This window comes from Scomber japonicus, chromosome 3, assembly GCF_027409825.1.
Source record: "Scomber japonicus isolate fScoJap1 chromosome 3, fScoJap1.pri, whole genome shotgun sequence".
Classification (NCBI taxonomy): Eukaryota; Metazoa; Chordata; class Actinopteri; order Scombriformes; family Scombridae; genus Scomber; species Scomber japonicus.
Window position 1 is genome coordinate 25,700,515 of NC_070580.1, and position 26,885 is coordinate 25,727,399.

At 37.6% G+C, this 26,885-nt stretch overlaps 1 protein-coding gene across 1 annotated transcript in view; it reads left to right on the forward strand.

The window, feature by feature from the left end:
- LOC128354970 (cadherin-22) overlaps positions 1–26,885 on the forward strand; it is an 84,524-nt gene that overhangs the window by 44,857 nt on the left and 12,782 nt on the right. The window contains exons 7-8 of the mRNA XM_053315094.1: positions 786–922; positions 10,691–10,812. Of these exons, the coding sequence (XP_053171069.1) occupies positions 786–922; positions 10,691–10,812 (259 nt within the window). The remainder of the gene's footprint in view (positions 1–785; positions 923–10,690; positions 10,813–26,885) is intronic.

Genomic DNA, 26,885 nt, shown 5'->3' on the forward strand with positions numbered 1-26,885 from the left:
GTATTATTTAAATATACTATAAGTCATATATAAAATATAAATCAGAAAGCTATCTAACCCATGTGAAGTTCCATACATTACACCAATTTAGCATATTATTTCTTTGACATTATGTTTCATATTGTACAACACGTGACTGTCATTCTCATGAGACCTGAGAAAATGCTGGCTGGCATGTTAGTCAGAGAGGTCTTAAGAGCTGATAATGCCCATGGTACTTAACTATGGTTTATGTGGGTATAAGCCAGCTGTGAGCGTGTGTGTGCAGTAGGGGGAAGGAACTAAGAACAAAGAAACCTTTCAGCAGATTTCTGTTGACTCACCAATCTTTTGAGAGCACCGAGTACCCCAAAGAAGGAACGATGCATTTGTGTTTTATTTTCTAGAGTGCACAATGAAAATTTAATGTTTATTTTCTTACTCTGAATGGGGGAAAAAAAAGAGAGTCACTACATGGAAGCTTGCAGTGAAGAGACACAGTGCTATTAGGGTCACAGGACCTGTGACAAGACTGCAGTAAATGCTGTCAAAATATAATTACTCCAACCCTGGTCCCTTCTCTACAAGTTATTTTTATTTAGTGAAGCCCAAAGTTAACCCTCCAAGCCTTGGATAAACATTTAGGAAAAATATACGAAGACCTACATTAAAGAATTGAAAATATAAATACATCTTTACTTATTGACTCTTCTGAATTACCCACGTCTCTTTCTTTCCTATAACTTACTGCCTCTCTTTCTCCCTCAACATCTATATCTTATGTTTTTTTGTTTATATTGTTACAGGTTCTCCATTGATCCGACCACAGATCAGGAGATGATCTTCCATATTGATCCTGATTCAGGTGCCATCACACTCGGCAAGATTTTGGACCGAGAAACCGCTGGCTGGCACAATATCACTGTGAAGGCAGTCGAAGCAGGTACATCATTTCCCAACCTAAATTACATATAGGATTCATCATTATACTGCGGTGAAGAGTGTGATATTATTTATTGTCTGGTGAGTTCTTCACCCTGTCAACATTCCTGCAAGAGTCTGCAAATCTTTTGTTGAAATTTTCATATCACAAAGTCTGTATAATTATCTCTATCAGATACCATAGGAGCCAAAATGATGTTGATGTCTCTGTGTTTGCTGTGATCATTTTAGATCTCGACATATGTAAACAAATCTAGAATAAACCCTTTTTGGGTTGATGCAAGATACTGCAGACAAGACAAATGTATCAGCACTGGAATGAGCAAATAATTAAACTTAATGTTTTATAATCATTCACAATTACAATTAATCTAGCAGCCATGTACTCTTCTCATATCACTGAAGAGAACTAGAAAAACAACAAGTTAGATGAGGGGCAACTAAAATAGATCTGCTGATTATTGGCAAAACTTTTTTACACCCAGTGCTTGCCAGTGATGGAGACTGTACAAGTTGAATTTAGAGAGGTGATAAGGGGCGATAAGGGGTGATAAGGGGTGACAACCTCAAACTGTGATCATTAGTTACCAAAGCTTCCAGAGCATTTTCAGCTGTAGAATGCCATGGCTTTAGCTTGAAGAAACACAAGGAAGGATGTAAGATAAGATTTTGTCATGAACCACTTTATTTTCTAAGAATGAAATACAATAAGTCTAACAGTATTCTAATTTTCATTCGAATGGCATGCATTTTTGTGAGTTATGATATAGTTTTACATGTGAATGAAAAATATGCCTTTAATGTTCAGAACTGAAAACATAGCCCTGTTTTTGAATTTGATTGCCATGGCAGGTTCCAGTCCTGGGTTTTTAATTTCAGTGGTAGGGTTACTATTTTCTTCAACTTCACTGTACTGTATATCAGTAAGTAATGCTACTGTTCAGTCTGAAATCTGTGCTGAGATAGTTTTCATTTATTCCAAGCCATCAGGGACATCATCCTCAGTGGTAGCTATCAATGCACTGTCATTGTCATTTTTCTGATACCATGGAGAAAATGCAATCATCATTTCATCACTTGTCTTAGAGCTGACAAACACATCACTGAAAATGAAGGAAGTGTTTAGATTTTTTTTTTTTTTTTTTTTTTTTTTTCATTTCAATGGGTCCCTTTGTCATAGCAAAGAAATGAGCAATGTAATAACTTGGAAAAGCTGGGAAGTTATTACTATACCATTATAAGTAAACTTGAAAAAGGAGGAGGTTGGGTATTCCCCACGTTTTCAATCTCATACAGATGAAGTGATTTTGTGATTGCAGTGAAAGTAGAGGAGATTGCATTCTGCGTGTAACTGGTATCACCCGTCACAAACACAAGAAAGAAGAATAAAACAATGCGCATTAACAAAGTTGATTTCAAACTGTCTTCATATTTGTTCTTCTCCCATATAGTCTCACATTGTGATTACTACAATAACCAATACACCCTGAACTGTGTAGTACTTACCAGAGGTGGGAGTAAGTCACACACGTGTAAGTCACAAGCACATCTAAAGTTACTGTGGTGAGAATCAAGCAAGTCACGAAATTCTGATGATCTCCCCTAGTATCCACATTTAAATCAAAAGACAGTTGTTTTATTTTCAACATTAATGAAAATTGTTGCAGCACGCTTAGAGCTTATAAATCTTACTGATACTTGAGATTTTGTGGCAATAAATAACACGCCTTCTTATGGAACAGCAATGGAGAGCCTGGCTCTGAAATTAGTATAAAGCCCTACAGCTCTAAAGGGCTCTTAAGTGAAAACAGATGTATGACACGAACCAGCCAAAGCTAGCTAAAAAGATTAATTCATGCACCTTTCTATTTAGGTTTTATAGTGATGGGTGAAGTTGGATGTTGTAGTGGTCATGTCACTGATTTTTGAGCTGCAGACCTCTCACACAGCAGTTCTCTTCTTACTACTGTCATAGATAACATAATCTGTGAATCCATGTTTCATCATTTTTGGACTAGCCCACTAGCTGCCTCGTGTGTTGGCCTCTTATGGTCTGCCGCTTCCTAGTAGGTTGCCAGGTGAGTGCATACTGCACTAGAAATCACCCATTTATATTTCAAAAACTTCTCAATATCAATTAAAATGAAAATATTTGAATTTTAAAAAGTCAAGTCTAAGTCAAGTCTCAAGTGATGAATACAAAGTCAAAGTCAAGTGAAGTCTTTATCAATGTTTTCTCAAATTTGCAACTCGAGTACGGTTTGAGTCAAGTCTTGTCTTGAGTCCCCGCACCTCTGGTACTTATCCAGTACAAGCATTAAGACAAAATTAGTCTTTCTGAGTCTTTTTTTTTTCTGGGCTGAAATTCCCAGAGCAATTTGCGCGCTTTTGTGCTCTGCCTCTTTGTGCTTGGCATTATGTCATAGGCACATTTTAATGTTAATTGAACATTTAAAGCAGCCCTACCCCTTCCAATATCAGACATAAACACATGCCTGCACTTGATAGATAAAGCCTCTCACATTGCCTTCCAAGAAAACATCTGGACAGACAGAGTCAGTGGTCAATGCCATCAGAATTTCCATCCAGATTGTTTCTATATCGTCTGTTAGCTCACCAAGTCCGGAGAGCTGTACACACACAGGCAAGAAACAAAAAGGAAAAAAAGGGCCCATGAGTGAGATGGTAATAGAGGGGGGATGAAGGGAAATATATTATGTGTCTTATAAAGCAGCTAGCGAGAGTATTTTGAGAAAGGACTTCATTTTCTCCATAATGATTTTGTTCTTTTTTTTGTTGGGTGTCTCTGCTCATTAAGTCTGGAGAGTCACAAGGTCAACTTGTCTGAGGGTATTGTTAAAACCAGAGTTTTGCAGCACAGCCCTTAATTATTCCCCCAGTCCATTACTGACCTTTGAACTATTGTATTGCCATTGCATCAGTATTGGACAAGTGACAACAGTTTTCTGACAATGCTCAGTATCTGTGCTCTAGGATTAACCCAGGCCACAAAACTGCAAGAAGCACACTAAATGTCAATTAGTCTGTGGACTAAGTAAAAAGGTTTAAGTTAAAGTGCAAGTGTGAGCAGAGGGTACGGGACTGATATCCCTCCAGTCATCCCTCCCACAAATACACACACATACACACACAGCTGTCTTCAGATTCACCCAATTAAAAAAAGCAACTGCTAGCATCTCTACTTGCAGACAGTGTCACTGTAAAAAAACAAAAATAAAAAAAACAACCAACCTCTCATCTGTACAGTACTGTCTTCCTTCCAGAGAACACAGAACCTCCTGAGAACAGGAGGAGCATTTAACTGCACTGTCACTAGCCAGGGTACTCGTGCTTCCTGACAGTCTTCGCCATAGAAACATATCAGGGTAAGTTAGAGTGACATATAATTTTCGAGAACTGATAGCAAGTATGATATCACCTTGCAAAACTGCTTTTTTTTTTACCCAGACAGGTAGGTGGGAAAAAGGAGCTTAGACCCAGAGGGCAGACAGATACGGAAGTAGCTGGAAAGTCTTTATCTCTTGCAGTGTTGCAGGGAATAGACATTTTCTACATCATAACTTTTCTCACTTGCTGTCTGGCAAAAAAAATCACACTGTTTGATTTGTATGGCGTTAGAACACTATTGTGCCTGACTCCAAATGAATCACGCATTTGTTGCAGCATTGTGAGGGGAGATGAATGTCTCTTTTCAATCAAAGCGGAACAATGTAAATTGCAGAGTACAATATGTGATTCACAGTGAAAATTAAATTAAATGTGGTAACAAAGTAAACAAAAGAGGGTGTTATTATTATTATTATTATGTTATTTATTTATTTACAAATCATGCAGCATTGGGGGTTTGAAGTGTTCTGTTCAGATGAATACACTAGATGTTATTGTAATGAAGAGCACTGTCAACAAGGGGTGGGGAGATATACTATATATATAATAAGGGACCAGAGGTTATGACCTTGCTTATGTGTTCTGTTTGTCTTTTCTGTTATATAATCACTCATGTGTTAGTGTCGTCGCAGAGTAGCAGAAGATCCTGAATGTTTTGTTTTCCTACAGTTGGTAATAAGTTGACATAATTTGTCATATAACGGTCATGCACAGAGTATAGAGTGGGGAATTGTGGGAAATCTCTGGCACTAAAGGCCACAGAGTTGCTTATATACCCTGCTACTGTCATCAGTTATTTAAATGCTGTTTGTTGTGTTCTGATTTTTTTACCTCATATTTATATGCTTTATGGAGTAGTAGTATTCACTAGGAAAAATATGGAGTTCACTTTTTGTTATGTTGTTTCATCATCCGCCCATTGGTGATTCAAACCCAGCTCAGTTAATTTTGATGAAAGAGAGCTCATGAATCCACCAATGATTTGCAACATGTTCATAATTCATATTATTGCACTGATTATCCCAAGGAGGGGCCATTATCACTAATTGGATTTTGATGAAACTTGGGGAAATTGTGCATCTCTCCAGTTTGTTGCAGCAGAGGACTTTTCATTGATTGGTCAAGAGGATTGTTAATAAACAGCATGGTGCCTAAAGAAAGTGCACATCTCATCAGGATATCAGATGCGTAGGCGAAAAGGCAAAAACAATCTCAAGAGAAAAACAAAGTTCAATCATGAGGTCATTGTTTTAGGATTACAGTGAGTCTAGACTAATGGCATTGACACACTGCGAAGGGGCAACACTGCGACTTAATCATTATTGCCTTGTTTATCTGCCACACAGTTTCATAAGGAATATAAATTTGGATTATATAGTAGAAGAATTCATAGATACACATCTCACAAAGAACTGATTTTAATGCTTATTTTTTACAATGGTCAACTTTTGTGATTTTATGAAGCATCACTTAGTATGTAGTGTTAGGGTTATACTGAGCATGTCTTTGCTTGCTCTTGGTAGCTTGGTGAATCACTTAACTCTTTCTCTGGTGTTGTATCATGTATTATAAATCCTATTAATATCAGTATAATGGAAACCAAGTTGTCTGTGCTTGATTGGTGTTGAGATTTAATTAGGATAATTGTGATTTTTACGTATTGGTGTGGTGTTAAAGGTTTACATAGATTCATTTAGGTCCCTAGCAATGAATGAAAAGCGGGTGTCACAGGCACAGAGAAAAAGTAGAAGCATGTTTTGAATTCCTCTGTCTGTCAGACATGTGTATTCCCAGCTTTGTTAGTTGTGATAGTGGTGAAAATGATTTTTCTTATTTGTTGTCTGAATATTGTAATGTAAATAAACAACTGGGAATCAGAGCATGATTATAACTTTTCTCTCCTCACTGTTAACTGTTTTGAGGGCATGTACTGTATGAGAATATAAATCAGCACCTGAATCTGAAAATGATTATCTTTGAACTATGGTGGAATGTTTCTTTTTGCTTTAAGCTTGTTCCATATAATTTGACACATTTCCAGAATATGTTCAATAATTCACTGTGTTCTGAGGGCCTTGAATGTTTTGTACTATTTACATGGGGGTATTTCTCACAGCTGTCAGCCTTCAAACACACACACGCACACACACACACACACACACACATACTGCACAAACATATAACTGTAATAAAGAGATTTTGGTTCTGTGTAATATTGGATCTATGTAACTGAAAAAAAAAATCCCATAATACTGTAGCCTCTGTGCCTTGCATTGCCAGGCCTCTGGCTCAGTAAAGAGACCAGAAGCAGACACTGCTGAGTACATTTGTATCCTCATTCCACCCTCTTGACAAAAGTGACATTTTAAACCAAACCGTTTCCTCCAGCAAAGAAGATGAACCATTTGGTCACGAGCAGCATGACACTCCTGACACACACCCACACACACACACATGCAGGCATGCACATGTATGCAAAGACATGTACACACGCTCACACATCCTCTATCTGTCTTCCCTGAAGTTATGTCAGTATAATTCAGTGCCTTAGAGATCTACTACACAGTCGTTCAGAAAGATTCGCAACAGCTGGTGAGTGCTGCACAGATGCAGAGCATGCCAATAATCTGTTGAAATCCTTTTATTCTTCTTCTCTATCTGAAGACAGATTTAGAACAGCGCCACTTGGTCCAGATGAATGAACCTGTCTCACTGAATAACTCTTTTTTTTTTCCCCATGGAGGGAGCTTGGGGTGTGTAAAGGCGGGGCATCCTCACATTGTTTCATCCGTTTTCAATTCTGGGAATTGAAATGTAAAATGTGTAACATCTGATGATTGCTGGTTTTCATTCTGGCACAGCGGGGACAGCGGCATAATGTGAAGACGAAATTAGAAGAAGGGAAGAGATATCTTGCACTGGTGGAGCTCTCTGTGCATTTATGTTCTTGCTGCTCCGGCAAAAAGCAGTCAATTAAAACCCTGCATTGATGTGAGGATTATGCTATTAGTTGAGACCAGCATTCTCATTAGCTGCTGTGCCACTGCTGGGCAGAGCTGTGCAGTGAGATAGAGGGAGAGCTTGAAAAATTCTCTGCAATAGTCTGTTGATTACCTGTCTTGCCTTACAGTCTTTGGTAAACCTGTTTCGTCTTTTTACTGTCTACCCAGTGGCCCACCTATATGTCAGCTGTCAACATTTCAGCCATCTGTCTTTTTCATAGACTGGAAAGAACATTGTAGACACACAATAGTGCCTCTGAGTTCACCCATAGGTTTCTGTTGTACTTTCTAAAATTTGAAATGTGGGTTTAAGCTTGTCATCATGTTGTTGCAAGAGCTTTGAAATCCAAATAAAGGCAACAAAGAGGAAACTGGTTGGAGCTGAGGTGAGGCAAGCAGGCAGCAATTACCACAGCTGAGTGTGAAAGAGGTTTATCAATTAAAGCAAACACGTATCCCAAAACATGTCACTCTGTAACCTTTAATATCTTTTTTATATAATTATTTCAAAAAATGATGTAAAGACAGCAAAAACTGGCTTTGAAGAAAGAAGTTGAGGTGAATCAGTTTCCAGAGACATTAGAAGACCAAGCTGTGATTCAACAAGCAGCCACACGCAATTGTGCAAACAATGCATGGCCTTTTTAGGAGAGTACTGGTTGTGTATTGGAATTACTTATGTTTCTTTTCATCTTTCCTGAACTCCATCTCTCCCAAACCTCATGACCATAAGGTTACAGACCATGTAGCTGCCCAAGTTTGCCAGATCAAAAAACGCTAATGAGTCATTGACTTCCCATTCTTCCAAGATTAGAATCTAAAACACTGCAATGTAACCTTTTGATACAAAGTTTAAAAAAAGTAAACTTACAAAGTTATATACTTAGATTTGGTAGATTTAAGGCAGTGCCTTTTCACAAGAACAATACAAAGAGGATTTGTACACTATCTACCCCATGGCAATGCTATGGCAATGCTATTAATAGTTACAAATGTAAAAAAAAATGTAAACGCTAATTAAGATCACCTAACAGTGTCAATACTCTTTTTTAAATTTTAATGCACCATTAATTCCACAATATTGATGGTACTCATTCTTAAAGGTGCAGTATGTAATATGTTGTGGCATCTAATGGTGAGGTTGCCGATTGCAACCAACTGAACATCTCCCTCACCCCCTGCACCCTGCCCCTCAAGGGTGTTGGAGAACAAACAGTAGCCGCACTCAGTTTATCAATTCTGGACCACTGAGCAATATGGCGAGCTCTATGGTAGAAGACCTGCTCCCCATGTGTATATGAAGGGTTCATTCTTAGTTAATAAAAACACAATGATTCTTAGTTTTAAGTAATTATACACTAATTAAAACATACTTATGAATATTATTTCCAATTTCTGCATAGTCTGTTCCACTAGATGCCAGTAAATTCTAAACACTGTCTTAAAGAGTGGGTTTACTTAATTATACTTAACTATCTGCTATATTTGCATAATTACAACTATTTAAATTCATTCAGCAGAGCTCCTTTTACTGCAAGGATTTATGTGTGTTTTTCCACTTGTAGATAATAGTCAGTGCCTGCATGTTGTTACATTTTCTATATGGTGGCATTCAAATGCATGAACTGGGTGGTGACAGCTGTGTATACTGATTTATTCATAAGATGTGTACTCTAATTAACCAGGATATCCAGATCAACACTTGAAGCAACCAGCTCACTCCTTTAACACAGAGATAATGTCCCCTCTCTCTTACTATTTCTCTCGCCAACTTGCATTGTCTCTCTAACACACACACACGCACAGACACACGCACTGGGGCCCTCAGGCTCCCTTCTCTACTGTACATAGTGTTTTATGAGTAAAATGGGTAAAATGGGTACGCCATCAAACATTATCGTATGTTTAAGAATGGGAATTGAGATTCAAGAAGAAGTCAAACTAATTTCAAGTAGGTTTTGATTGTACTAATTATATAATCTTTTCCCCTCCCACGTTTACATTTTAGTCTATTAAGAAAAATGTCTAGAGAGTGCATTGTGGTGTTATTCTTCTTGCTTGGTCTATTTGAAATTGACAGGAGAAATAAAATGACAGCACTACATGTGCAATTTTGACAAAAGCATTTATTTGTCATTATCATCGTGCTGAGGTGTGCCTCTTACACTCAGACTATTAAACAGCTATATGCTCTGGTGTCATTATCAGATAGTGGGAGACAAAAATGGAATCTTTGGTACCATTTTCATGTCACTCACTGGTACCAGAGAGTGTTATTCAGGTAATGGATGCAATTTGAGGAGGCATTAGATTAAAATCCTTCAGCACTTAGCCACAATGCCAAACCAACTGCCTGCTTCCCTGTGGAAAATTGTATTCCATCTGAGTCTTGTCTCACTCATACTAAAGGCAGAGGAAAGGTCCACATAGAAAGCTTTTCATCCACATTTGTCATCCATCTCACGTGCATCTGATGGAAAATATATACTCCTATTGTAATTATTATAACTTTCAACATAGGCCATGTATTAGCTCATGTTTTACTCACATTTCAGTGTACTTCTTTGCTTCAAGTGTGTATGGGAGTATCAGACAGTGTTGCCCAGCTCTGCTTCTGACTGGTCAGATTTTTGAGCAGCTTGACTCTCAATCATGCAGATCACAATCATCTGTGTAATGAATGTACCTGTGTCTATATATTGCTTGTCTTGCTTTGTCATGGTGGTTTGACAATGCCTGTTGCTTTTGTAATTAAAGCTGCTGGGAGATTTTAATACAGAGTGTGGATCCTCTTTTGCCTTCAGTTTGATTCTTGATCCAGCACCTGTGAAAGTTTTTGGATGTGCGTAACCTATACCCAATCATACCTTGTTTGTACCAGAGGCCTGTAGAAAAAATCAGCATGGCAGCTGTTTTAGTAGCAGCTTCAGTCCTCTGTCAATGTCTACACTGAATGCATTCAGCCAAAGTACTGCTGTGTTGTTACCACGCTTTGGCAGCACTGACAACCCAATACACAGTCACTGCAGCTCACTTTCAGTTTATCTTCACTTATGTCTGAATAGAATAGACTTGATACCTAAAAATACACATCGGGCTGCAGTTACATGCGTAAAATGCAGGTAAAATGCAAGCCAATGAAGACAGCCTTTTACTTAAGACACGCTCCAAATAGGATCAGAACCTTAATCAGCCATTTATCAAGCCTTGGTATTATGTGTAACAGTCTTACTTTATTCAAACACCTGTGGTTTGTCTGTTAGAAAGTCATGCAGAAACATGTAACCATCACAGTACTATTAAAATGTATCCACAGTAGACAAGTTTTATTGATGTATTTGCCTTTGTTTTTCATATAGATAACCACACTATGGCATCCCACTCAGCAGTGAGTATTCGGATTCTGGATGTAAATGACAATCCTCCTGAACTGGCCACACCATATGAAGCCTCTATATGTGAAGATGCCAAGCCAGGCCAGGTAAGTCATTTAATGCCAAATCGGATTTAGACAATTTCACATGTATTTTTCACAGCAAGAATTGAGTCTGAGTACAATACATTTTTCAGTCTGGATTCAAAAGCTTCAATGGTTGGGACATTTCAAAAACCATCAGACAGCGATGTCCTGCATAATGACTAAAAGCTGCTTCTCCTTCTTTAGATTTTGCCCTGGGCACCACTGGCAGTCCACTCCCTATAGTGATCTAAGAGGTCTTGCAGGGTTATATTGCTCAAGTGTATCAGTCATATATTTAGGGCCAACTCCATGTAGAGATTTATAAATAAGTAATAAGACTTAAGAAGATCAATTATTTGGCTTACTGAAAACCAGTGTAGAGATCTAAGAACTGGGGTGATGTGGGCTGTCCTCTTGGTTTTGGTCAGAAATCTTGCAGCTGAATCTTGAATAAGTTGTAAGTGCCTGATGATCTTTTGAGGAAGTCCTGTCAGAAGTCCATTGCAGTAATCAACAATGCTGACTTTGTTCATGCTTTTACATAACTGTTAAAAATTAATTAAAACGACATGGTTATATATTCGCTCTTTTGCTTTTAGTGAACAGTAACCCTAAGCCTCTCATCTTTGCAGCTAAATAAAATTATTATAACCATTATTTTTTTCAATGTTTAATTGAAAATTATTGGAGACAACCGCTTATTTATTTGTACAATGCACTTGCATAATGACTCTATAGGACTTAACTTATTTGATTAGAGAGCCAAGTAATATTAAGTGTAATCAACATAACTAGCAAGGTTATTGTTCTGAGGCATTTGGCCAAGTGGCAGCATGAACACCTTCACCCTTGAGTTAAACCACAGGGCAAGGGAGTGTGTTTTGAATTATGGTTCTCTACCCTGCAAGTATGATTCCAGCCATTTTAAAATCAGTCCAAAGCTACCAACCCAGTTTTCCAGTCTATGTAGAAGTAGACTGTGATGGACCATATCCAAGGCTGCACTAAGATCTAAAGGCACTAAAACTAATGACTCATCTATATTACTGTAGTATTAAAAAGATTATTGTTTGAAACCTTTAATAAGAGCCATCCCTGTCTTGTGATTAGCACAAACAATAGTCATTTAAAATTAAGAAGTGTGTTTGCTGATTGAAAACTGCCTTCTCTATATCAGTGTCTCCCATACATAGACCAATGTGAGGCGTGGCGCCACAGAATCAACACCGAGCGCCACAAATTGATTCCGGGTTTTTTTTATGTATTTTTAATGTATTTTTGCAACAGGCTGCAAGGGGAACACCTGGCAGCCTGCTTAAGAATTTCCATAAATGGGCCAGAACTCAAGGGTTCTTTTTCAGGAAGCCACGTAAAATTAGGTGTTCTGATAGGGCATGCAAGCTTTACACCAAATAAGCTAATGCTGTTTCATTATTTTAGTTAGTTGCCTTGCTGTACCTTTAGTAGTTTCTTATATCTAATTATAGTATTTTATTTTATTTTTTTGTATTATTATATTACATTATACTATTTATTTTGTTTGAACAAAAAAGTTAAATACAAGAACAGGCTGATATTGGTTGAGGTTTGGTCTTGAGTTCAGTATTTGAAATAAAAACCTCCAGCTTTAGTTGTTTTTTGCAATTCATACCTTGAATGTCACAGAATCTAAAGTTCAGGTAAAACTAAACTAAACAAATCAATTTTGGTGAGTTTAATTCTCAACATGAAACTTAAAAGACAGGTCTTCCTCCAACATTAAGTCCATGTATTTGTATGAGCAAACTATTCTACTGGCCTGCCCTGTAAAGTATGGAGTTGGGGTGAGGAATGAAACCAGGCAGGGTTCTGGTGAAATGTTTTAGCTGTCTTCTCTTAAAGAACTTACTTTAAAGAATTAAGATTGAGCTCAATAATTTCAAATGCTTCTTGTAGCTTTTTAAAAAAAAAAAGTATCGAGGTTGCCTTTTTTAATGAGCACTTACCAACTGCAGTTTTCAAGGATGAAAGAAAGGTGGCAGACAGTGTTGCATTAAATGTGTTAAGAACATCAGTTTCTATAGAGCTAAAAAATAGTGTATATTGTTATGTGTGAGAAGCTCATTTGATTTAGAGTAAATTGGTGACTCACAGATAACAGCATGGCTTCAGGCTTTTCTTTAAATTAGCTTTTTCTGATTTTCAAATGTGCTGTATAGTTATTATAGAAAGTGACTTATATAAAATATTCTTCCATTTCCATTATCTTTGGTTTAGCAATCAACATTAAGTTTCTCAGGTGATGCATGCACTACATATGGAACAGCCAGCACTCTTATTATAATTGTTGCTTTAGGACTAAAGGCAGAAATCAGAGCAACTAGCAAAACAAAACTACTGCTATGCATTTGGCACAGTAACAAAGATGCCTGTAATACATTCTATATAGAGATACAATAGATTAGAAATTAATACAAATAAGATAGAATAGGACAAAAGACTTAAACATACTCTGATACTCTGCTACTGCTATAATTTATGTGAAATATACTTTTTAAAATAGACACAGTAATATAAACGTGTATCTTCATTCAAATGAAAAAGTCATAAATTGTCAAAAAGTAGTGCAATAAGGTACAGGACTTTTAAGATTACATTGTGTATGTGTAGATGTGATTTATTTCTATATTTCATCATGAACACTCATTCTAGACCTTGAGAACAATTACATTTAATATACACTTAAGTTTCATTTATTAGCTTTTTACAGAGCTTTAAACTATATGCCAGGACTTTCTTCAACAAATTGATCAAGTGTCATTATGTGACAAACAGAACGTTGATAACATAATACCAGATGGTCATGTCCATCCTTGAACACAAACAGAGATATATTTCACATGCTGACACCTGAACAAACTGAAGAAGGCTAGGGAGCATAGGGGAAAACTATTCAGTGAACCTTGAGTTTATTAGATTTTATAACAGTGTTTGTTTGTTTTTTTGTTTGTTTGTTTATTTTTGGACCCACTCATACTTACCAGCCATTACCATATTTCTGGTTTGGATCATTTTAAATGGTACAATATGATCTAGTTGACACTTTATACCAAAGGCAATTTTCAAGTCGTATTTCAGGCAAAGGCACAATTCACCAAGGAGGAATGATACCAGAAACAAACTGTTTTCCAAAGAAAAATACATTTTTTGCTTGGTGCTAATTAAATGTCAGTGAGATTGATATTTCACAGATTTCTATATTGAATTTCTGTCTGTCTCAGGAATGTGTTTAAACTAAAGATTTGGGGAATTCAGCCAATCTCTCCATGAAAGACGGTATGTTTCAGTCAGAGAAGTACTTAACTATGGCACTGTACCTATTTATGTCCCATAAAAATATATACAGTAATTGGTATAGATTAACATAAATTCCTAAATAGCAAACAGGTGACTAGCAGGTGTGATTAAAGAGCAAAATTGTACACAAAATTAAATTCAAGAATGACTTTTATGTGCATCATTAACCAGCACCCATCAAACAGTGGGAGTGTGTTCAAGACAAAAGACAAATAGGAGTCCAATAGGAGGCCAGGTCTTTCCACTGATTACCATTAAAAATGGACAAAGTCATTAGGGTGTTTTATTCTCCTTACACAGTCAACAGGCCCTGGGCTGAGTTGGGCCCAATTATCATGTGCAGAGCAAAGGAATAATAAAAAATAAATAAATAAATAAAAAGCAAGGCTTTAAAGTGGGGCCTCCATGCTGGAAGCTGCATTTACATGTGTAATGAGGCTCAGGCCTCTCCTCCCCTTGATCCACAGACTCTTAACCACTTATAGCCCCCTTGTGCATCTGCAACACCACTTTTCTAGAACATTGTCTGGTCTGATCTCCCTCACTCCCACCTCGCTCCCTCTCCCATCTGTGAGAGCCCACATTAACCTTCAGCTCCTAATCACACAGTGATGATTAGTCTTCCAGCAAAAAGATCATTGCTGGCTCCCAGCATTGTAAAAGAAAAGGCTCTCATTAGAGAAAAATGCTGTGAAATATTTCACACTGTAATTACGGACCAAAGAACAGGATTTGAAAGTAAATACAGGTGAATTTGACATTGTGTCTATCTATCTGTTGTTTTGCTCTGTACCTCAGCCAGACTACCAACAGGGAGTCTACAAATGACAGGAACATCTGATTATATGCTCATTCTCATTCATTTCTTTTTTGTATACACTGGCTTTTTTTTTTGTATCTCTGTTTTTGTATGTTGTTGTGGGGAGCTCTGTTGGTTGGTTGCTGGGATTGAATGAAAATATGTTAGCCTTGGGTCAAAGGGTTTCTAACGCTCATTTTCAGCCTCAGGGGTAACCACTGAGGGGCATAAGGGAAACAATTTTCTCCTCCAAGTTATTTTCAAAATAATACAAAAACCTGGTTTCCAGTGGTTGTTGTTGGTCCATGTAACCTCAGTTGAAATAATGTCCAATGTATTATTTTGTTTTTTCCAATTTTTTGTGTAATTTATAAAAATAGAAATGCACACTTCAAATCTGCAATTGGAATAGAGATGAAACCAAAACCAGAAAACAACTTGTTTTTCCACTTGTATTGTTATATCTGTATTATCTGCCTCTACTGCACACACACACACACACACACACACACACACACACACACACACACACACACAATGTTTTTGAGTTTATTAAATACCTGCAGCGATCCCTCCACAGAGACACGTTTGTGCGTATTTACGCACAAGGCATTTATTTAAATCTCCTGTCGCGCCGACAGGATCAGTCTGAATCTAATGGTAATTAATGTTCTGTGTTCTTCTACACATCCAAAAGGTCACCTGTTACACACACACAGCCCAGCTTCAGTGAAATAGTTTGTATTAAAGCAGCCATTGTCCTAATAAAGAACTGTCTAAAACATGTTATTCCTGAAGCTGAAAGTTTAGTTTCCCCTGGAGATTTTCCTCTGGCCTGTTTATAACTATAACTAAGTTTTTTATTTGTCATGTATCACCCCCGACTATAGGTGGCTGGCAACCAATAGACTCATTTGTACAGTTGCAATCATTTTTCTTTTTTTTTTGTGTTGTGTGCGAGCCAGTCCAGTAAAAATACGGAACTGCTTACTGTGGACATTTCATTCCAACTCTATGGTAGGCTTTATTGCTTTTTGAATTATGTGGAACAGTGTGACGTTTCCAGGTGATTTCTTCAATGTGTTTTGTTTTGATGCATAACTGTTTTCTTTAACAATTTACTTTAAATATTAGAGAGGCTGCCTTCAGTAATTGTCACCTGTAATATCACCACAATGTTCTTAAGGATCTATCTATCTATCTATCTATCTATCTATCTATCTATCTATCTATCTATCTATCTATCTATCTATCTATCTATCTATCTATCTATCTATCTATCTATCTATCTATCTATCTATTCGCAGTAAGGGCAGATAAATAATTTGTTTTAGTTTCAGTCAAACTTTAGATAAATTTTAGATAAAATGGTTTAATGATTTCTTCTTTCATCCAGCCGCTTGGCGCCGTGCTTTCTTTTTCTGCAGTTTGTTATTGTGCACATGCTTACATGTAAAAAGCTGATGAGACACCTGGTTATGTATACATTGCAGAGAAATCAGTGTTCTCCAGGGAGTAACATCTGCCTGTAGAAACCAGGTTTCTCTAATCCTATACTCCAATTACAGAAAGCAGGTTTCTTGTTCACACAGTTAAGAAATCAGCTTTCTGGAGAAAACTGAATATAGTCCCAAGTGCATGTAAACACACTGCAGGATAATACAAGTCAGTGATTTCTGTCAGAACTCTTGTTTCTAAAAGTACTATGATGAATGATCATCTTACTAAAATGATCAACACAACATGCATCTAAACAATCACTACAATAACATGATCTTAATTATTTTCTTCTAATTTATTTTTGTTTATTATTTTATATATTGAATATTTGTATTGTATTATAATATTTGTATCTTTTTTTAACATTTATTTTTATTAGTTTTTTCGGTTGAGTTATATTTAAAGTTCAAGGACATCCAGTGATAAAAAGACATTTCAGTACATGTAATGTGTTTCCAAAGTAATTGAGTAACCCTGTTAAATAATCATCATCTCAATATTGAGTAAAATAATCATGATTTTGATATTTATTTTATTTAGCACAACAAAAAAACTAAAACAACACCAATATCTATTATTTTGATTCATAATATTCTGTAGGAAATAGAGAAGTGTTGGCACTCCGCCTTCGTCTAAACCCTTTGCTCTCTTTAGAAGTAATCAAGTTGTTTGGCAACTGTCCAATCAGTGCAGTTTTGGCCACATCCAATATGCTAGCACTTGTCCTGGTTTTTATTTGTGTCTTGTCAAGAAACACGACAAGCCATTATTTTTGGAATTACATGAGGTGGAGGCCGTATACATGCACTGTAGGTTTGGGAAATTGGAGCAAACAAGATGATGTCACACAGCCTTTATGAATCTCTGTCATTTATAAATTGATGCACATTTTCTCCTCCTCATTCTGCCACTACAGCACATATTTGCCCTCTGCCGCTTTCTGAAATCACAGCCATAACATGCTCACACACACCTACAATCATACACAGACACACACACATGCGTGCACCAACAGTCTTTCATCACTTCAGAGGAAATAACATTCAGTCACATTTATTTCCTGGATATTCACCCTAACTCTAAGCATCACCAGTAACTGCCTAACCCTAACACCATCCTAACCATACCTCCAGTTTAAACCACGTTTTCACCTTATAGTTATTTACATTCCAGTGACTTATGAGTTTTCTGTCCCCAAATGGGAGGCGAGCCAAAGATACATGTCGCCACAACATTAGTAATATTAGCTCACATACACGCAGACAACAGAGTTACGCTTTGTATAACTTATTTAATTAAAACTAACATTAAATGTAATAAAGGCTTCATAAAATTTCCAGTGCACAGTCCCCAGACAGAAAAGGAGTCCTGGTGCAAAATAGTGAAAGATAAGCCAACATCATACCACACTGAGACAACATATTTAATGGACACTTCCAAAATATAGCTACTGCAAATTTGTGTTATTGTTTAACACTAATCTGCATCCCTGTACAGAAGCCTGTTCACAAGGTGTCTGCTTGGAATAGAAGTAATAATAGTCATGAATGTCACATTATATCACATGCCACATGCTTTTCTGAAAGCAGATCTGATTATTTATAGTAAAGTGACAAAGCTCATGATGGAGACAGTACATCTGAGACTACTATCTGAGACAGTATTTTCAGATCTGCATTTGCTTGAAATTGACATTTTGACATTCAAACAAATACTATAGAAGCTTGCTACTTCATGTGAAGTTGTTTTTAAGAACCAGGTTCCCACATTTGTAAGGTTATGGTGTTATCTTACCTTTATAATATAAAATCAGAGGTCAAAACCGTAGGATTATCTTGGAGCAGAGGGCTGTTTTCTGGTATGTTGAAGCACTTTGATGTCTGCTTCCCAGGATGCACTTATTTATTCAACAAAATAAGTTGCCAAAGGAGGAGCCCAGAGGTATAAGCATCAGCTAACAGATGTTTGCATGTAAAATGAGCTTCAATTTTGTTTCAGTCCCCCAGAATGCTATTAATCAATTTGGAAATTTGGACAGGGCAACGGCTCTCGGAAATAGGCATAATTAAGTCAATTTTTCTTTCACCTGGAATAGAAGTCAAACACTGGCAAGCTGCCCTCTTTTGCCTTATTGCATACGCCTCTGGTCCCAGACGATGTGCACTTTGCTCACTTCATTTGGCTACGGTGAAAAGAAAATCTGAAGTTAGAAAGAGTTATTGCTGCTTTGTTCAGTGTCTAGCCCGTTTCACCTTCTTCAAAGGCTTGCTACACCAGCAGAATTAATTAAAGCCCACACAACACCTGTTATTTTGCAAATGAATCAACTGTCAAATTTGCTTGGCTCAAGATTTAAAACTTTTCATAGAACAGTGATCCTTGGTTCCATGTTGCAACTGCAAATCAGCTAAAACTAACTCATGAGGCATTATGAGTATCATATGATTGATAGCAGGACTTGATTGTTGCTAATTATAAGCAAACAGTAATTTATTTTATACCTAAATTATTCAATCATGCTGTCAGCGGGCCAACAAGGCATATAGCATACTGTAAGGAGTGTTTTTCTGTTTGGTTTTTGAGAGCTTTGTTAATATTTACCTAAGTGACAATTACTGTGGAAAAAGCTGTGAGGAAGTCGTGTGTGTGTGTGTGTGTGTGTGTGTGTGTGTGTGTGTGTGTGTGTGTGCTGTTGTTTTTTTCATGCTTTTGGTGTGCAGATGTGTTTGTGTGTATCCTATCCGTTAGATCTATCCTTTTCAACTAAATTTGCTAGCACTTTCTGTTTACCATAAAATGTATCACAAACACAATCATACTCGCCTGTGTCCCCATATATACATATGCTAGAATGAAAAGCAGATGCACATACAGTACACACACCCACACATGCTGTATACTTGTATGCACACAGCCTTCACTGTCACACTCTTAATATGTCAGATCAACCTTCGGTACACTAAGCTAATGAGGAGCGTTCCATTGTCTCCTGTTGTGTGCAGTGTTATCACCCAGTCTTGTTCATGGAGTGTCAGCTCCCTGGCTCAGGTCTAGCTTTCGGTGGAACCACAGAGAAAATCAGATTAACCTAAGCCTTTTAACTGCGGTTGGGTTTGATCCCATTTGAGAGTTGGCAACGCAACCTATTTTGTTTGTGTTTAGAGGCAGAACGCGTGCGATGGGACGGGGAAGTGTTGGCTGAGAAGTAAATAAAAAAATGGGTAACACGGGCTAAGCAGCTTTTACTCAGGGACACAGTTCAAGCCAGGGCCATGACACAAAGTGTTAAATAGCTTCTCACCATTTATTCACATCACCTTCCGGGGGTCTTATGCAGGTTGATGTTCAAAGATGGAAACATAAATCATAAGTGACTTAAAAACAGAATAATAGAGAAAGGAATGCAAAAAAAAACACATAAGTAGATTGGCTTCATATTTCTAGCATGCTATCATATAGAACCAGTTACAGGTAGTATTGCTTGGCAACTATTAGATATTCTTTTTTCTTTTTTTTAATAGATGCCAGAAATAGACATTTGAAACAAAGCCAAATTATTGCAAAAGATTTTTATGCATGCCTTAGGTGAAACGGTTGACAGTTAGCAACAGACTTCTCACACACACAATTGTTTTTGTATATCTTCTGTAATTGCAGCGTTGTCATTTTGGTGCCATTTACCCTCCATGCTACATTTCACATTTCAAAAGGAGAAAAAAAAGGAATAAAATATCAACCACCACAAGTGGCATGACGTGTTTAAACAGAGGAGACACATTCATTCATTAAAATAGTGTTATAGTGGTTAACAGCTTGAAATAGCAATATTAACGTTACGGAAATATGTTTTTCTTGGCTGAGCAAATAGCCAGTGTAGTGATCAGAACAACCTAAGACCATTTATAAATGTTGACCAGATTTAATTTCAACATATTAGAAGATCACTGTCAGTAGAACGTATTCTCTTGTTGGTCAAGGGTTCAAGAAGTGACTTATTGTTTTATTCATTCAAGTGTTAGATTCACAGTAAACACACAAATGCACATTTTTTATCCATTGATCTTTTTGGACATTTTTGAAAACTCATGATAGACTACACTTCATCTTAATCTCAATACATTTCTGCTATGTCCATGACTACAGCATGATTAAATAGTATAACACAACCTCTGATTCAATCAGTTATTACCATAGAAAGATAGCTACAGTAGAGCCTGTGCACCAAGACTCTATTTAGTAACAATGTTTTGTTCAGCAGAGTTTCTTCAGGTCAGGTCAGATTTGGTCATGTCTGCAGAATGTACCTTGTTCAACTGGAAGCAAGTTCTTCTTCTCATTAGCAATGAATGCATTAAGCAAGACAAGGAGGGATATCCAAATGTTCCAGACTATCTCAACCTGCCCCTGTGTGCACTATGCACACACACAAACTCTCAGTGACATAGTGTATTCCTTAGATCTTAACATCATCCCTCACAATTGTATGTTTTACCACAACCCTAAACTTCACATACTAAAAAAATATATTTTTGAAATGTGTACTGAGCAAAATGTACTTACTTGTAGACATTTTCTGCTATGGTGTCCTCACTTTCAAAGTCTAAAACCTAAATGTGTGATTATTCACAATATACATTTTTGTGAGGTAGGAAATATAGATAGGGACAATAATAACATGTAACAGCACACCTATTCACCATGAGTAAAGCACAGTGTGTATAGCTTTCGTAATGCATTGTTAATAATTCATACATTCAACAAAATCATTTATCACTTAAAGCATTTGGGTAACTGCCATATATATATATATCAGTCATTTGAGTCAATGTAATTAGAACAAATAACAATTTAACAACATAATGCTGTTTCAGTGATTGTGTGTTACTCTTGATAAAAGTGTAATGTAAATCCGTAAAGTACAAATATAAAATTCTACTATTGTGAGTAGATGTTCAAAAACAAGCAAGCAGTTTGGTACCATGCTGATCACTATACTCCAAAGTAACACATAATCAAATACTTCAATGGGCCTTGGAGGCTTTAAGATGTAAGACAGTTTATCTGTGACCATTGAACAAGGTTGCTGTATCGGATTAGACAGAAATAATGCAAATCTGATCTTATTGTAATTGCAGCTCACAAGCTTTAAATCCCCTCTAGATTTCCACCATTATGGATCCATGTCTTGATTTTCCCATTATCCCATCTGCTGCACCTCACTGAATGACACGTGAACACAGTCTGCCTCTTAAGCCCATTCCTTGCCCACCTCGTGGTATTTATCTGACTGAATGCAGAGGGACAGATATCATATAGTGCCATGTGTGCAGAAAAAAGGCTGGGTGGAAAGCCAAATACTATACTAAGTATGGCCTGGGGTAACAGAGGCCTGTCATCTCTGCTATGCTGTGTCACAGCTGGCTGAATGGGTCACTGCGACAGATCACCTCAGTTTGGCCACAGCGCTGCCAACCTCCATCCCCTGGGAGAGTCAGTTTGAAATAGCTAAATGTTAGGCCTGTCTGAAACACACACACACACACACGTCACATCAGGTACACGTGAGCACACCACTTACTCACCTCATGAGCGTATAGCATGGATACACACACAGGCACACATTAGACAAATACAACAGAAGAAAGTGAAAGAAAGAGCAAACCAAAATAGATAAGGAAAAAATCGAGACAGGCTCACAGTTTGCCAGACAGTATTTCATGAGGTGTGTAGGAGACTGAGTGAGTCATAATCATCAAATGCCTCCTCCTTTTGTCTTCCAAGCTTCCTATCAGACAAACCAGCAGACTTCATAGATTTGAATATTCACTGATTTCAGCAATATCTTTTTGGCTGGAATGCAACAGCAGAACCAGCCCTAAATGCAAATGACTGACTGACTGACTGACAGAGTGAGTCACTGAGTGATGAAGGTACACCATTTGTTGGATGAAGGCCACTGATGCTGAATAAGGCTTTTTAGGTGACCAAAATGTTACAATCAACTTTTATGAAGTGAAAATACACTGAAATAGCGACGGCTCTGTGAATCTGTTACACCATGGTTACGTTACCTTCCCAACTTTGTCACTGTGTTAACGACTTGACTGGGATGGTACCCACCTGTCACTCAAAACAGCCACTAATCCTTAATTATTCATAAATTTTAGCTTAAATGAAGTCAAAAGGGTGAGTTATGTAAAAAATTTGGACTCCATACAGTAGTCAAGCAATGGGAAGTTAACTTTCGGGACCAAAATCATTTTGATGATTGTTGATGCCCCTCGATAAATTGCAGTTTTAGGCACTTAAAACAAAATAAACATTTGACTATGCTTTGTCAGCCCTGGAAGTAAATCTGTAAGATAGTAAGTTATTTTGCATATGCCCCAGGCAAGGAACTCTTGTGAATAGAGGCCAATAGTTTTCTGACTCCATCATCCTGTCACTCCTTCGTCATCAGACAGAATGTTATCCAAACAACTGATCTGTGCAGCTTTTCGGTCATTTACTGCTGGCTCTAATGTCTCTGTAGCATTTTGATATATAATATAATTCCTTTTGGAAGACAAATATTGGTCTCACAGATGAAATCTAACAATTGTAGCTGCAACATTAGTTTATCTAAATGTAAAGTGAAGCTTGAGTACCTGTTTTGTAAGTGAAGATGCACAGTTAAAATATGTATTCAGTGCATTTCTTAGACCTCAGGGATACACACAATACAAGTAACACTGATGTAAACTAAAACAAGAAAGGTCCACTGTGCCCTTTTAATCATGGGTCACTTAAGCACTCTTTACAACCAAAAAACTAATATTATATATATATATATATATATATATATATATATATATTATGTCCTGGTAAATAAATCTGGTATATATAACTTGTCTATTCCATGTGGACCACCTACAATATATGCTAGTGATTGGAATCAAAAAACAATATGCTATGTTAATGGGAGTGTTACAAGATTAGATATTAGTCTAGGGGAATATTTTGCTTTTAAACTTATCTTACCATTTTTTTTCTGACATTGTGACCTGCTCATGAAAACAGCATGCTGGCTTCCAAAATCTGAATCAAGTCCAGAGCTGTGTGTTGTGAAATTTTAATGTGCCAGTGGACACCATGAGGATGCTTTTTACCACTAGAAATAATGGATGTGGTTTGAAAACACACCTCTGATGCTTCTAGTGCATTCCAGATTTCAGAGATGAACCTCTCTCAGCTCATTTGAAGTAGTTGTGTGTTTATTTATTTATTCATTACCTCCCAGCTGCCATCGTGAAATGGTTGATTTCTGCTGTGAATGAGAAAACCGCCTCCCTCTCACAACCTTGACCTTTCTGACACCTCTGGTGCAGATGGGCTGTACTTTTGGGAAAGTCTCCCCTTCTAGCTTTCCAGAGATGCAGGAGATTTAGGGGGGTCAGGAAAGGGGACCGCTAGATAGAAATCTAATTAGGTGATTGTGCTTGAGGGAGCTTCGCTAGCTGCTCGATAAACTCCCACACGCTTGCTCTCTTCCTCTCTCATTTCCCTCTCTTGCTTCACTCTCTCTCTCTCGCTCAGCAGTTTGCGCTCACCCTGAAATGCCGTCTGAGAGTCCCCCTGCTGAGGGCACAGTCACAGAACGCAGATCAGGGCTCTCTTACTACATTTCACTGCTGTTCATATCTCTTCAAAGAAATGAGTAGATTCATCCCTCAGTTGGTAATAAAGCTGTTGCTTACAGTGTCATCTCTTTGCTTGTTATTCTTTTACCTTCAGACTGAAATAAACCTGGACAGGTTTCAATGAGAAATGAAAAGATAAGATCAGGCCTGTTTTGGAAATAATATATATTTTTCATAGATGATTGTGGATTGACTGGATATGTGGGGGTCTCTGCCTCATAACTTTGGTTTGTGTGTCAGAATGTACACACATGTACAGAAGCTTGGATGCAATTCAGAATAGTCATAGTTGAGTCCTATGATTTTCTTAAAGGGATTTGTTGTTACTCCCATAGCAATGTATATAGCCTTCATCTTTCTTTCTCTTCTCCTTTCTAACAGCAGTGAAAGTGTCTCTCATAATCTCACATATCTAATTTAGTCAAATATAGGGTTTCATACATGTATAGAGGCATACAAAAATAAAACTTATGACTTACAACTAAAGATTGCATGGTAAACACGTGAGTCATGTGTTTGTAGAATTTACAACTCTGTCACCTATACATTTTGTCCATTTTCAGGTGTCATGTTTATTTAAAGGGATAGTTCAGGTTTTTTAACATGAAGTTGTATGACATCCTTACCATCAGTGTCGTGCATCAGTAGTGGCTTTTCCCCGACTGCGTCCTGTGAGCGGAGGTCTGGCCGGCTTTTGGTGTTGAAGAAAGTAGTTCCGGCTAGTTTCTGGGGTCACAAAGATACATCGTTTTGCTTCGAAAAACAATATGTGTTCAAAAGAGTAATACATTTGCATCACAAAATCAGACCTCACAATCACCTGGCACTATTTCCCTCCCTTCGTATCACTGCGCGCTGCCGCCTGTTGACAGCTGGGCACCTTTCCATCAGCTGTTTCACAGTTTTTACATGCTCGGATATGCGAAAGAGCTGATGTGAGAACTAGAGAGAGGTAAATATATGATTAGACAAGAAAATATATACAAAATGGTGCAGATTTGCGATTATGCAGACAGCAGGTACACTGGCGTCCTCATCAATTGAGAGATCTTGTATCTGTGGCATGACAAGTTCCCATTCGTGGCAGGAGTAGCTCTCCACCTCCATTGGCATTAATTGACACTTTGAACAAGTGCACCACCATTTATCGCTCACTCTGTCTCTCATCACAGCTATAGCTGCAGGTCCAACTTCAGCTTGGACCTCTGTCTCTCTCCTCTCTCTCTGCCCGTTCCAACTCCATCTGACAAAGTTCGGTATCTGTATATTCTGGTTCATAAAGATATCCCTTTGGCTCTGTGGTAAAAGGAATGTCTTCATCACTCGTTTCATAGTCAGACATTTTTACGTTTACCATCTGAGCATTTAACACTGTGATACAGCTGATGCCAAGGTGCCCAGCGTGCAGTGATACGAAGGGAAGGAAAATAGTGCCAGGTGATTGTGAGGTCTGACTTTTTTAGGGACAACAATTTTGTGAACCCAAACTATCCCTTTAACATTAGCCAGTAGTCCTTGTTGTTTTTTGGCAGACAGAAGAAGTAGTCAAGGAACTGAAGGCCAGGATGTGCCAATCCTGGAAATGAATAGAGTAATAAACAAACAACTGCGTATTCTGATGCGTCTGTGTGTGTGTGTGTGTGTGTGTGTGTGTGTGTGTCAAAACACTGCCGCAGTGTGGTCTTGCATGCAAATAAAAGGTGTTTTGATGCTCACCATACACTGCCTGTGTGTGTTGCTCTTAACCCTTAGTCAAGAGGTTTCATTATGCCTAATTTCAAATAAAATGTACCCTAATCATATTTTAATTTCCAGGCAAGGACATTGTAGAATATATATTTTTCAAAACATTAGTGATTAATATTCTGCGGGTACAGTTGACAAAAACATGTTTCCTAGAGAACTGTGGTCTAGGAAGCATTACATTTCACATAATTAATGGTTATTCTGTAAAATTATGTAAGAGAGTTGCAGTTTATCATATCTTTTACTAAAACAATTAAAATTTGCAAGAATTTGCAAGTACTCTCAAATGCAATAAAAGCCATTACAGTTTATGAAACAAAGCAATGTGAACCAAGGGTAAGATTTGCTCTTGTTATAATTTCCTCCTTTTTGATTTTCTTTTTCAAACATCATTGTAGAAAATATAGGCCATAATTCCTGGTGCATTTCTGTGTGTTTCTCGAGTGCAGATTTTGCAGTGTGCCAAGGAAGAAGTGTATGATTTACCCTGAAATTATGCCTTAGCATTTTGTAATTACAAAGTAAGCCATATTATCCCAAACAGCCTCCCTGAGTTGTGGGTATGACTAAGCCTGTTCTGTGGTTACGATGCAACGTCAATGCTGAGAAGCTGTTTATTGTGAAGGTTTTGTGGCCCGGAAGTGTGCTCGGCAGTGGCTTAGTCACAGTAATGCATAGCCAGCGCTCAGGCTTGTAATTCAGACTTGTGTGCAGCTCTGTGAATGAATGAGTCTGTCTTGCAAAGGCAGGCAACACGAGCTTAAAAATCACACAATAACACAGATGTCTTAAAGTGCGAGAGAGATGTAGAGTATATCGACAGTATTATTGTTTAAAATAATCAATTTGCAGGCTAATGATGAATGAGGGACACACTTTTCTGGAGAGGACAAGAATGAAAGTGAGATACTTTGGAAGAGATAAATGCAAAGGACAAGAAATCACAGGAAAAGGGAATCAGTGATGGATAGAGCAAGCGGGCAGAAGAGGCAGAGAGCTGGAGGAGAAAAGATAGACAGAGGAAGGGTTCAGTC